The sequence below is a fragment of the Alosa sapidissima genome, chromosome 6 (assembly GCF_018492685.1).
Source record: "Alosa sapidissima isolate fAloSap1 chromosome 6, fAloSap1.pri, whole genome shotgun sequence".
Lineage (NCBI taxonomy): Eukaryota > Metazoa > Chordata > Actinopteri > Clupeiformes > Clupeidae > Alosa > Alosa sapidissima.
The window spans coordinates 27,396,057-27,411,056 of NC_055962.1; the positions used below are offsets into that span (position 1 = coordinate 27,396,057).

Below are 15,000 nucleotides of genomic sequence, written 5' to 3' on the forward strand. Positions count from 1 at the left end.
ATCTGCACACTGATCATGTGACGTCCGGGACCCACCAGTTACCATGACGATGGCAACGGGAAGTGGTCCCCGGGCGTCGGTGGCGTCTGTTAATTAGTTAGTGATAACAAAAGCCACATTAATTAATCCTTCCAGAACTCTCCGTCACAGGAAACACATGTGGCCAGCCATGACAATAGGGAGAAGATGGCGTCAACTCTTTACCGATAAGCGCTGATGAACTAATTACGGACGTTTGTGCTTGATGAGAATGAGAGGGTGGTGGGAACCACAGGGAGGAAAGGAGGAGAGTGGGGGGGGGGGAGGAGGAGAGTGGGGGGGGAGGAGGAGGAGAGTGTGGGGGGAGAGAAAGAAGATGGAGAGAAGCGGTGGTATTCTAAGTGAATTAAAAGTCACTGCTCAACAACACAACGTTTCCTTCGCTTGTATAGCACAGACAGAGAGGGAGAAAAAAGCAACAAAGCCTAGATGTCTAAAAGGGTGTTTTGAGAGAGAGAGAGAGAGAGAAAGAGAGAGAGAGAGAGAGAGAAAGAAAGAGGGAGGGAGGTGTGTGAGTGTGTGTGTGTGGGTGAGGTGGGGAGGGGTGCTTGGTAAAGGTCAGAAAGTTGATACTTGTCAGGAATGTTTTCACACATGGCTGCATCCTCCTGTAGCTGCTTAGGCCAAACCTTTTAACACTTGTCCTCTGTCTGGGTCTCTCTCTATCACTCTCTCTTTCTCTTTCTCTCATTCTCTCTCTCTCTCTCTCTCTCTCTCCTCTCTCTCTTTCTCTCATTCTCTCTCTCCTATCTCTCAATTAAATTAAATTAAATTCAATTGAGCTTTATTGGCATGACAAAAAATACAATTTGTATTGCCAAAGCATACATGTACGTAGTAGTGTGTAAAGACATAAAACAAAACATAATGCAACATACATTAATGCACCTCTCTCTCTCTCTCTCTCTCTCTCTTCTCTCTCTCTCTCTCTCTCTCTCTCTCTTACACACACACACACACACACACACACACACACACACACACACACACACACACTCGCTCGCTCGCTCTTTCTCTCTCACTCACCCAAACACACAACAAGCTTTTCCTCTCTTTCTAATCATCTCTGCCTCTCTCCAGCACACACACACACACACACACACACTCAGACTCATGTCGGGTTCATTTTGTCAAAATTGAACATGTCTGTGATAACTCTTAGGGGAAATGTCTGAGCCTGGCCAGGCTGTCTGGTGTGTGTGGTGCGTGTGTGTGGTGTGTTTGTGCATCATTTCGTGACAGACTAGCTCTCTGAGACTCATGTTCAAATATTTAATAGCCCGTGTGGGTGTCTGTGTCATATTTAAGAGTGCGTCTGCCATGCTGTGTGTGTGTGTGCATGCTAAGCTGTGTGTGTGTGTGTGTGTGTGTGTGTATGCGTATGCCTGCAAGCCAGTGAATACATGTCCTCCAGAAGTGTGTAGCTGAGCTGCATCAGTTTCTCAGAAACATCTCTCTTTGTACAATACACCCACAAAAGCTGTGTGTGTGTGTGTGAGATGGTTCCTCTGAATCAGATCTCCCCTTGTAGAATACACCCACAGGATCCAAATGAGGCAGACTCGGCCAATGAGCTTCAATATTCATACCAAGACATAAGCCGCCATTTGTATCTGCTCTACATGTTGCTGCTTACATGATTCTTTCTTTCTTTCTTTCTTTCTTTCTTTCTTTCTGGCTCTATTTTTCTATCTCTCTTTTGAATTCTTTCTGATGTCTTCACTTCCTGTATTGTAATCTTGAACAACAGGAAATGCACGTCTCACTTCCTCTTTGGCTCACTCACTATGGGAAATGACATCACAATCCCAATCCCTAACGGGGAAAACTGACCCTCTTCATTCCCGCCCTGGCAGGCTTGGACTACCGCAAGCTAACGGACGAGTCCTCGGACCCGCTGTGTGCCTTGGGGCCCGTGCTGACCAGCCAGAACGTTCTGTCCATCTCCAAGCTGCTGGGACGCCTCCCGCTGAGGTCCGCCGCCCCGTCATCGTCCACCCTGGCGTCCGGCGGGGGGGGCGGTGGCGGCGGGGGCCTCGGTCCGAGCGCGGTGCACGGCGCCTGGCTGCGGAAGCTCTTCTGGCACGGTGACGTCCAGCTGCTCAGGAAGCCGCCGCAGACGGACGGCGAGTTCCTGCACGCCTACGACACGTGCGCCAAGTACCTGGACCGGCTGGTGCCCGCCGACGCCGTCGCCTTCCTGGACTTCATCACCTTCTCTGCCCAGGCAGCCAATCAGGTGAGAGGGGATCAGGCTAGTGTGACACATGACACACACACAGACACACACACACACCCACACACACACACACACACACACACACACACACACACACACACACATGCAATGTGCGTGTGTACGAGTGCACACACACACGATGCAGTGATGTGATAGGTGTGAAGTTAAGAGGTGTATGAGTTGGATGATTATTATTAGAGTTGTGTGTGTGAGAGAGAAAGAGAGAGAGATCGAGAGACGAGATCGGTGTGGGTGTGTGCTCACTTGTGTGTGTGTGTGTGTGTGTGTGTGTGTGTGTGTGTGTGTGTGTGGTGTGTGTGTGTGTGTGTGTGTGTGTGTGTGTGTTGGCTGCTGCTGCAGCTGGCTGCCTTGAAGTGATCTCCCTCCAGGGAGGGGGGGCTGGGAAGACTGCAGACATTTATTAAAAACAAGGGATGAAAAAGGAATGAGAGACCTTGGGATGAGTCAGATGAGTGCTGCTCTAGAACTGTGATCATCAGCATCACACACACACGCACACACACACACACACACACACACACACACAGCGTCCATGTGACCATATTATACACATTTATTTAATCAGATTGAATTACCCATGCATACACCCACCCACACCAATATGCATTAAGTTGTTTTGAGTGACTATGTTTATCTCTCTATTTTTATAATTGTGTGCACGTGTGTGTGTGTGTGTGTGTGTGTGTGTGTGTGTGTGTGTGTGTGTGTGTGTGTGTGTGTGTGTGTGTGTGTGTGTGTGTACAGCTCTCTGTGGAGACCCGCTGTGAGATTAGCAGGCGCGCCCTCAAGTCCCTGCAGACTGCCGCTGAGAAGAACAGGAAGAAGGGCGGAGACGATGGAGAGGGCCCCCGCCTCCTTTGAGCCCGCCCTCTCCCACCTCAGCCAATCAGTGGCACACCTGGAGACGCTCACCCTGGACTTCCCCCTGTCACTCAAAAACAGCGATGAGGTATGTATCTCTTCACTCACATACAAACACACACACACACACCATGCGTAAATAACAAATGTTTGGTCTTAAGGACACTTGTCTCACACACAGTGTCATGTACAGTCTTTAATCCACCTAGAAAGGAAATCCATTTCATTTGTAGTCTTACTAGTGGGGCTTATATGTGTGAGTCACGAGTGTCAGGCCTGCACCTAGCAATTAGGGCAATGAACATTCATGTACTTTTAAATACCTGTTCAAAATGTTCTCTCAGACACAGACACTCACACACACACACACACACACACACACACACACACACACACAGACCTTACACAGAGCTAGCGCTGCAGAAATGTAATCAAAGGCATTCCCTCATGTTCCTTGACACACACACACACACACAGCTAGCACTACAGGAGCGTAATCACACTCTTCCTTCCCACACTCCTTCACACACTGCGGCCCTGGATGGCTGGAGCCTTCCTTTACCAATCCCTCACATCTCTCTCACACACACACACACACATTCCTTCACATTGCCACTCTGGATAGCTGGAGCCTTCCTTTACCAATCCCTCACATCTCTCTCTCACACACATGCAGGCACACACACACACACACACACACACACACACACATACACACACACACACACACACATTCCTTCACATTGCCACTCTGGATAGCTGGAGCCTTCCTTTACCATTCCCTACAGTGAGCTTGTGACTTTGGGTATGACCTCGCATAATGACGTGCACTTTTGCTGCCAATAGCCATATACAGAGAGAGAGAGAGAGAGTGTACAGGGTTGTGTGTGTGTGTGTGCGTGCGCGTGCGCTTGTCTGTGTTTGTGCCCATGTCTGTCTGTGTCTGTGTGTGTGTGTGTGTGTGCTTGTCTGTGTGTGTGCGCGTGTGTGGGTGTGGGTGTGCATGTAACAGAGTGAGAGGGGAGGTGTGTGTGATTACATTTCTGCAGTGTTAGCTCTGTGTCTGTGCGATAGTGACTCTCCTAAGAGCAATTAAAGGGCAGCTGTGTGTGTGTGTGTGTGCGTGTGTGTGTGCGTGTGCGTGTGCGTGTGCGTGTGCGTGTGCGTGTGCGTGTGCGTGCGTGCGTGCGTGTGCCTTGTATGTAAATGAGCTGCATATGGTTTGTTTGTGTGTGTCTGTGTTTAATGGTAATTCTCTTAAGAGCAATTATGAGGTAGGTGTGTGTGTGTGTGTGTGTGTGATAGAGAGAGAGAGTGAGAGTTTATTAATGTGTGTGTGTGTGTGTGTGTATCTCTCTCAGGAGCTTGTGCGGAGCTACAGCCGCCTGTACGACCTCTCGCGCTCTGAAGGTCCGAAGGTCCACCAGCTGGCCGTCACCATGGCGATGGACGGCCAGCCTCTAGGGCGCATCGAGCAGCTGCTCCAGGTCGCCGTGGGAACCTCTGAGCTGTCCGTCAAGGGTGTGATGAGAGATGCCGTGGAGCGGATCATATTGGCATTCAGGTACTGACAAACACACACACACACACACACCACACACACGCTTCATATCGGCATTTAAGAACAGACACATGCGCATGTTTATTCACGGATCATCTCTGCACTGAATTATAGCCACACACACTCACTGATCATATCAACATTGAGGTATAGAGAGAGAGACACACACACACACACACACACACACACATCATAGTCATAGTGATCATAGTGACATTCCGATATAAAAAACTTGTGATGTTCTGGGTCATGGGCTAAAGAAAGTAAAGATGAGGAAAAAATGGTTAGAATGATCAGACTATTACATTACCAAGAGCTACCGAACATATACACTCACACCCCAGGTCACACACACACACGGACGCACACACACACGGACGCACACACACACGGACGCACACACACACGGACGCACACACACACACGCACACACACACACACACACAGACAGACCATATCAGTGATATTGGTATTCAGGTACCCTCGGCCCAGAGCCCCCCCACTGATTGTCGCATAAGTGGGAGAGGGTCCAGAATTTTTTTCATTTGTTTGATGTGATTTCCTGTATTCTGGTGCATTGGGGATGCCCAATACTTGAATTCAGTCAGATTCATAGCCGGAACATCCTGATGTGTTAATATTGAGGCAATGATTCCATTCAATGGCTTGGGCTTCAGGGCCCCCTGACCCCTTGTTGGGCCCCTGGGCCTGGGCCCGGTAGACCCGTGCAGTAATCCATCCCTGCACACGGACACACACACCCACAAGACCATATCAGTGATATTGGTATTCAGGTACAGTGGCTAACATCACTTAAAGCCATGATGGGTCAAGACGGCTTAAAGTGCAGAGAACTGGCTCCACCAATATTATGAATTAATATTAAAACATTTGTACAATGTGCGGAGAGGCTTATTTTGGGATTTATTATGGCCTGTTATTCTTACATGTTCAGGGCTCTGTGTGTGTGTGTGTGTGTGTGTGTGTGTGTGTGTGTGTGTGTTCCTGGACATCTGCTCCACCTCCCAAGTCACAGCTTCACTTAATCATTACTGACACACACGCACACACATACACACACCTACCATTACTGCTGAATCTGCCAATTAAGAGCCAATGATCCAGAACCCTTCCAGTGTGCTTGAGGCAGGCTGTGGCTAGTTGGTGCTCATCAGAGCCATGTTGGCTCTCAGGTTACATCATTGTCTTCTTCCATTAGGGTCCATGTCCAGACTCTTCTCTCTTTTCACTTCATCTGTCCCCCGCTCCCTCGCTCCGTCGCTCTCTCTGTCTCCATGTGTCATTCTTTATTCCCTTCAGTCTGTTTCATCTCGTCTCCGCCTTATTCCCTTTTTTATTTCATTCTCTCTCTCTCTCTCTCTCTCTCTCTCTCTCTCTCTCTCTCTCTCTCTCTCTCTCTCTCTCTCTCCTCTCTCTCTCTCTCTCTCTCTCTCTCTCTCTCTCTCTCTCTCTCTCTCTCCCTTTGTCTTTTCATCTTGTCCAACACTCACTCATTTCGCTGGTGTCTTCATTTGTTTTGTTTTTCTTAACAAAACTCTGTCAGTGTCAGTCACCCCCTATCTGTTTCTCCGTGGCTGTTCCTGCATGTTCGGACATCTCTCGTCCCCAGCTGTACACCATTATCGTCTCCTCCCTGTTGGATGCTCTTAAATGGACATGAAGAGTTCTCTCTAGTCACCATCTCTTTTTCTACCTCTCTTTTTCTATCTCCCTCTCTCTCTCCATCTCCCTCCCCCTCTCAGAACTCAGACACTGAGGCCAAGCCTTATAATCAGAGCTCTCTCTCTCTCTCTCTCTCTCTCTCTCTCTCTCTCTCTCTCTCTCTCTCTCTCTCTCTCTCTCTCTCTCTCTCTCTCTTTCTCTCCTTTAGCTTTTATCTGTCTGACCTCGTGTGCCCTGAGTGCTATTACTTCCCTTTTACAGGCTGAGTGCCACTATGCCCCAAACACAAACACTCAGAACACACACAGAGAACACACAAAGTACACTCGGCATAAACACACTGGAACACATACACACACAAACTAAGCTCAGACCTGCTCACACATACAAGCACAGATATACACTTGATGCAGACACTGGGTATGGAATGTTTTTTGTGCCAAAATTAAATAAATAAATGAAATATCAATAAATGAAATAAATAATTAAAAGTTGAAATAAATAAATGAAATATGAAATAAATAAATAAATAGTTAAATAAATAAAAGATTAAATGTAAAAACCATATATACATTGACATTTACATTCCATATGCACAGTCTTGCAATATGCCATGAAATAAATAAATAGTTCTACGTCAGTCACCCATCAAGGCGGGACCTAGCCGCTGATTGGTTGCTGCCTGAAAAAAAAAAATCAAACTGATCAGAATAAAGTCATTGATAGAAGCTAAAAGCTAGTGCTACTGCTAACAGCCATAGGCATTTTCATTCAGAAAGATTGTGTGTTCTATGTTGCTAACTCTTGGCTGTGAGTTATCAGGACGTAAAAGCATAGCATCTAGTGCTGAGTTATACCCTCATATTGACAACTAAAAAGTCTCTGGAAAGTTGTGGACACTGCTTGGGCAATGTAGCAAGCTGGCACTGACACTCACATAATAAGAGTTCACGGCATGGGCATCTCAAGCTTTATTGTTTATGTATCATATGACAAATGAGGTGAATTCAGCTCAAGTGAAGTTAACTGGGACGTCTGGGCACCCTACTATAAATAGAAGCAATAGCAAAGTCGTTTGCCTTAGATAGAAGTTCGCTTTCTGTAGATGTCGATAACTAGTAGATAAGTATGAATTTAGAATGAAATCCTTGTTGTTGTATGTTTCGTGAGTTATGATACAAGTCTGATCTCCTTAGTCCAGTGTGGTTCACAGGTAGCAAGCCAGTACAGTCTGACTCAGAGCTGGATCACTTCACTTCAGGCAGCAATCAGTGGTTAGGTCCCGCCTTGATGAGTGACTGACGTATTTATTTATTTCATGGCACATTGCATGACCGTGCATATGGAATGTAAATGTCAATGTATATATGTTTTTTACATTTAATCTTTTATTTATTTCACATTTTATTTATTTATTTAACTTTTTATTTATTTATTTAATCTTTTATTTATTTATTTCAACGTTTAATTATTTATTTCATATTTCATTTATTGATTTCATTTATTTATTTAATTTTGTCACAAAAAACATTCCATAACTGGGAGCCCTATTGAACGCATATATATATATATATATATATATATATATATATATATATATATATATATATATATATATAAAAAAAGAGCCCTATTGAACGCATATATATATATATATATATATATATATATATATATATATATATATATATATATATATATATATATATATATATATAAAAAAAAATATCTCACATGCCACACACACACACAGTAGTCACACTCAGACACACATGCAAGATCACTCACTCACTCAAGGCAAGAACCCAGACATTTCTACTGAATGAGCTTTTACACAAAGACTCTTAGACTTGCACACGTTCACACCCTCTTAGGTTTTAAATTCAAATACACACACACACACACACACCAATTTAACTGAATATAGTGAACACACACACACACACACCGATTCAACTGAATATAGTGAACACACACAGATATACATGAATAAAACGCACACACACACACACACACACACACACACACACAAACACACACACACAACCTGCCTGGGCTCCCTGGTGGGATATTGCTGTAATTTCTCACACAGCTGGGTGGTGTTGCCATGTGGCCCCTGACAACATGCAGCGCTTCCAGCTCTCACCTCCTGGTACGTTTAATTAATATCAGCACACACTTATACACACACACACACACACACACACACACACACACACACACACACACACACACAGAGAGAGAGAGAGCGAGCCTGTGTGGCACAACTAAAGCCCCAGCCCAAGACCCAAAGGTGGGTTTTCCTGCTGGTCACCTTTTAAAGGGATTTTAGGTGCCGCTGTTGGTTTGCTGGGCTTGTATGTAGTGTTATTTCTGTATTCTTAGAAGTAGCTGAAATAGAAGTGTGTGTGTGTGTGTGTGTGTGTGTGTGTGTGTGTGTGTTGAAATAGCACAGAGATGTGTGAGCATGGCAGCCCCACAGGGAAACAGGCCCCAGCCACAATCAGCATCAGCCAATCATGTTCAGATGGAGCACTAATCACAATCAGCATCAGCCAATCAGGTTCAGATGGAGCACTGATCACAATCGGCATCAGCCAATCAGATTCAGATCGAGCACTAATCACAATCAGCATCAGCCAATCAGATTCAGATGGAACACTGCTCACATCAGCCAATCAGATTTAGAGTGCTGAGAGAAAACATATCAGCCAATCAGCTTCACAGACAGCACTGTGCACACAATGTATAATTTGTACAGTTTTTGTCTTTTGAACAGGTCACCAGCTCAGTTTGCATCCGGTTTAGGAGACTAGTTTGCAGACTTAAAGGGACACCAGGCAAGCCTGATGCTTTTTTTCTACGGAGCTCCCCCTAGCGTCTGTACGTGTCGATACGTGTGCGAGCCCTCGCTCGGTCTGAAGCTCTTTTCCTTTTCTTTGCATCTTCCGTTAAGGGTTTTCACTGCTTCTTCGCCGGCTCTGCCATTATACACACGTTTGCAACAATCGCTAGCGTTTCGTTAGCCTGCCTCTGTGCTGGAGATGCAGGATGTAAACTGATCCTGCTTCTCGCGATATCTGAGACTTTGTGAGACTGAAGGTCGGCGGGTCAGATACACCGAACTTGCAAGCAGGATATTCTTCCTACAGGCAGTAGGGGCAGGCGAGAGAGTCTTCATTCGCCCTGTAATGAGTCATTTAACCATAAACCGACTTACGAAGATGATTAATTAACGCAAAAACGTTACCTGGTGTCCCTTTAAGAGCAGTGAGCTTAAGTGTGTAACAACATCTTTCCATTATACAAGTTCAGTGTACATTTGGATGTGTTTTTGTGTGTTTTCATTTTTTGCAGCGGTGTGTGTATATGAGTGTATGTGCAGCTGTCTGTGTATGTGTGTGTTTGCACTGCTATATTTATGTGTGTGTGTGTTGTTATGGCTGGCTCTTAACCACAACATACTGTAAAATGGAGGCAGACAACAGAATTAAGGTTAACCGAAAGGTATTTTATTTAAAGTAATCGAGGATAACAAATATATGTAACCAAATGTCTAGGGGGAAGGAAGATAAACTAAATGTGTGTGTGCATGTCTGTGTCAGTAATAAGAAAGAAATAAAGCGTTAAAAGTTGGTGTGAGAGAGAATATGCCTAATGACACCCAGTGCCCGAAATGAAAGATAGTGCCCCAACAAAGAGTGTATAGAACCTCTTAAATACCCAGCCACACCTTCCTACAGGTGTGCACAATAACTAATTGACACCGCCAGGTCTGCACTGCCCATGCACTGACTACACAGAACCTGATGGGGACAGAGGGGGGCGTAACTGTGTGGTGTGTGTGTTTGTGTGTGTGTGTGTATGTGTGTGTGCGTGCGTGCGTGCGTGCGTGTGTGTGTGTGCGCGTGTGCGTGTGTGTGTGCGTGGATTCCAGGGGGATATTTCCCTCTCTTTGTGTCAGATTGAAAAATGGCCTCTTCAGTCCTGATGCTGCAAGCAGAAAGCCTTTACAGTTGGAGAATAAAGAGAGAGAGAGAGAGAGTGGCTACAGGGCATGTGAGGGAGAGAAAGAGAGAGGGTGTGAATGAGGTAGAGAAAAAAAGAGAGGAGGACAGAAGAAGATGAAGATGGAGAAAATGTGCCATGGTCAAGAAAAAAATCCACCTTATTCCTTAAACCGCCCAACTGTCTTCCGTCCATTCTGTTTACATTGTAACTGCGTGCAGTGCACTCTCAGCAGGCTAACTATTCTGCACTCAATATGGATTGAGTATTGAGAGCAGAATAACTAATTATTCTATAATAACTAACTAATTCTATATAATATATGACTGGCAGAAAAATACAAAAGGTAGCTTTAACATGGCTTAGGATGCGTCAAGCAGTGTCTGCCGCCACATTGAAATCAATTCAATGCAGGGTGGGCTGCAAATAGCAAATCGTGTTTCTGAATGCTGAGGTGTCATGGCGACGCACATTGTCGGCTCAGGAATATTGTGGATAAAGAGAGGGAATGAGGGAGAGAGCTGTGGTGAGAATTACAAATGACGCGGAAGCAAAACCGAACTGAGATGTGTTAAGAAAGGGAAACGTTCCCAGGTTTATTACAAGCCGGCTCGGAGGAGAAACATGAAACAAGTTGCCTCAAGTCACCTATCGATTGTCGTTTCTCACAGCCTTATATTCTGTTAGCAGGGTCTTTGTCTGTGCCAGTGGAAAAGTTCAGACACGCCCTAGACATATGCGTGCTTAATTGGCGCCGACCACCTATGGTGAAGTCTGCCGTAAGACAAAAACTGGATCGTTGTACATGACAAAAGACTTGATTTGCAAATGGTCGAGGCGTGTCTTAACCAGGCACAATCGTCAGTTAATGCAAATATGAAGCAGACAGATTGATGAAATTAGTCACATTTGTATACAGTATGTTCTTACAAATAATTTTTACTACAAGAGGATAAAGAAGGAGGGCTGTATTTTGGGTCACCAGCGCATGGCGTAATACTCGTTATTCACCCGCGCAAAGTTGAATTCGGTATTTTGCACGTTTATTTTTTAAGCATTGCGCCCAGGGGTGTGGCAGTTAACAACCTAGGGAGGGGCCTAGCGCGTTGTCTAAAAATCGCTGTCATACACCACCTAAACCTGGTCAGAAGTCAATGGCGAGTTGTTCATATGCTATTTTAAGAGCGCATGTCACCAGTCATATTGGCAGGTGCACGCACCATCCTTCTATCATTCATGAACGCACACCAGCGCACGTCCATGCAAAGCATTACAAATTGCACGATTACAATGGGAAACATAATTAGAATAAAGATATTACGAAATACTGAACATCTCATGATGAGTAGTTATTCACCATCATTTGCAAATTGGTAATGATGGTTAAAAGTGATTAGGGGAGAGGCGAGAGACACGTATGGAGCACAGCTGAAGACGCACTGTCACGAGATATAAGCAACTCCTCTGCAGGATAAATGTTGTTTTATTCAGTCATTTGAGCAATATTAGGGTAAGTGTTGCTTTTTCCAGCCTATGTTTTCGGTGGTAACCCATTGTCAGTCAGTGAAAGTAACTGCATATAACTGTCTTGTCGTTGACTGACTCCTTGGTGAAGTTAGTTTCACTTTGCCAATGAGTTCAAATAGACGAGTGCAAATGTGTGAAGGCTATGCTAGGTTTTAGTAAAGCATGGTTTAAGAATGACTATTCTATACGGTCTTGCAAGCAGCCTCCTTCAAATGCGCCTTTGAATGTCAAAATACCGATGCATTTATTTGACATATCGCGCGTTGCGCCGTTAAAGGGAATGACAGATGGCATTCTCATTGGTTTAAAATGATCTTACGCCCCAAACACACCCATATGACTGATTAAAAGACCTAGGAACACCTTGTTGCGCCATGCGCTCCACTTTTGATAGCGAAACCCCTCCCAATGTGAACTGAACATCCTACTAAATTTGAATAGACTTTTGACGAGTGACGATGCACTTTAGAATGTCATGATAGGGCCCGGAGTGAGGAGATGGGGAGGAGGATAAAGAAGGAGTGAGGAGATGGGGAGGAGGATAAAGAAGGAGTGAGGAGATGGGGAGAAGGTGAAGAAGGGGAAAAGAAGAGTCTGAAGGTGTGAGGAGAAACGGCAAGAGGAACACGCCAAACAGAGAGACGGATAGAGTGATAGAATTAGATCTATGAAGCATCATCCAGATCAAGGAAGGACAGTGTAAAGCCATGGTCCAGCTGCACCAACAGCACGGAAACGGACCATCTCTTAAACGTACTTAAAAGTAAACAAACGACAGGAATGAACAAGGGAGGGGAACGGAGGAGTGTGGTGTTGGATACTGCACACATGAACAGGGATCTTATTGGTAGAGAGAGGCCATGCCTACGGCACAAATTAATAATGGCCATGGACACACAGGAAGTCCCAAACAAGCATTCCAATTGGAACATAGGAAGAAGTCCGTCCTCAAGTGGAGGAATTCCCAAACGCAAAAAGTGGAAATTGTATCAGGAGTGAGGTGTGTGTGTGTGTGTGTGTGTGTGTGTGTGTGTGTGTGTGTGTGTGGAATAACATCCTCACAACAACCGTCTCTGACACCCCACCACTGTCATATCAGTTACACAGAAAGTGAACACCAGCTCACAAATACTCATCCATAACCATGGAAATGCATTAGCTTTCCTTCAGATGCTGCTAATAATGCACACTCTCTCACACACAAGCACACCACACAAACACATACACACAGAGATGCAGGCCCACAGACATATTAGCATAGTGGAGTGTGAAATCCTTCCCAATCCTTTGCATGTCTCACACACACACACACACTGTAATACAGATTTGTGTGTTCTGCGATAAGCCTATTTACAAGCCTCAAGTGTATCCTTGAGACAGACTGTAACGTGTGTGTGTGTGTGTTTGTGTTTGTGTGTGTGTCCTTATTCCTTGTACAGTGGAGATGAAGAGGTACTTAAAGACTACCCAGACCCACTGAAGGTTCTAGAAGGTATTGTCGCCGCTGTGCACGTCCATGTTGAGAATGGGTAAGTATATTCACACACACACACACACACACACACACAGTCTTCTCGATTCATCTGTCTTTGTCTTGAAGCGCCGTTGTGAATAGAAGATAAATACTTGTCATTCAAGTGAGATCTCAGACACTGAGGCCAAGCCTTCTAATCAGAGATCACACACATCTCACTCACTCCTCTTCTTCCTCTCTCTCTCTCTCTCTCTCTCTCTCTCTCTCTCTCTCTCTCTCTCTCTCTGGCTGCCTCAGTGGAGGCTTGGTGAGTTCGGACGATGTGTTGGCATGGTTACGGCCATTCTGTGGGGATGACAGCCGCCCAGTGCGTCCACGGATCGAGGTTCTGAAGGTTCTGGAACATTCCTTCAGTCTGAGCGAAGAGGACATCAGGTTGCTGGTGTTCTTCAGGAGCCAAGCTGTGCTCAAGGCCGGCTGGCCAGACAGAGAGGTAACAGACACCCATGATTGCACACACACACACACGCGCACACACACGCACACACACACACACACTCATAATGACACACTCACACATTTTCTCTTTGTCTCCCTCATTCATACACATGCACACTGTCTCACAGATACACACACACACACACACACACACACACACGCGCGTGCGTTTTCTCTTTGTCTCCCTCATTCATACACGTACAAACACAATGGGCCCTATCATGAAGTTCTAAAGTGCATCATCACTCGTCAAAAGTCTATTCAAATTTAGTAGGATGTCCAGTTCACATCGGGAGGGGTTTCTTTATCAAACGTGGAGCGCATGGCGCAACAAGGTGTTCCTAGGTTTTTTAATCAGTCATATGGGTGTGTTTGGGGCGTAACATCATTTTAAACCAATGAGAATGACATCTGTCATTCACTTTAACGGCGCAACGCGCGATATGTCAAATAAATGCATCGGTATTTTGGCATTCGACAGCGCATTTGAAGGGGGCTGCTTGCGAGACCGTATGGAATAGTCATTCTTAAACCATGCTTTACTAAAACCTAGCATAGCCTTCACGCATTTGCACTCGTCTATTATTTGAACTCATTGGCAAAGTGAAACTAACTTTACCATGGTGTCAGTCAACGACAAGACAGTTATATGGAGTTACTTTCACTATTGACTGACAATGGGTTACCACCGAAAACATAGGCTGGAAAAAGCAACACACCCTAATATTGCTCAAATGACTGAATAAAACAACATTTATCCTGCAGAGGAGTTGCTTATATCTCGTGACAGTGCGTCATTAGCTGTGCTCCATACGTGTCTCTCGCCTCTCCCCTAATCACTTTTAACTGGCATTAACAATTTGCAAATGATGGTGAATAACTACTCATCATGAGATGTACAGTATTTCATAATATCTTTATTCTAATTATGTTTCACATTGTAATCGTGCAATTTGTAATGCTTTGCATGGACGTGCGCTGGTGTACGATCATAAATGATAGAAGGATGGTGCGTGCACCTGCCAATATGACTGTTGACATGCGCTCTTAAAATAGCATATGAACAACTCGCCATTGACTTCTGACCAG

General features: G+C 45.1%; 1 protein-coding gene across 1 annotated transcript in view; it reads left to right on the top strand.

Annotated features, from left to right (window-relative positions):
• Positions 1-15,000, top strand: part of nbas (NBAS subunit of NRZ tethering complex) — a 212,488-nt gene that overhangs the window by 131,173 nt on the left and 66,315 nt on the right. The window contains 6 exon segments of the mRNA XM_042094533.1: positions 1,870-2,278; positions 3,044-3,135; positions 3,137-3,248; positions 4,522-4,724; positions 13,379-13,468; positions 13,711-13,906. Of these exon segments, the coding sequence (XP_041950467.1) occupies positions 1,870-2,278; positions 3,044-3,135; positions 3,137-3,248; positions 4,522-4,724; positions 13,379-13,468; positions 13,711-13,906 (1,102 nt within the window).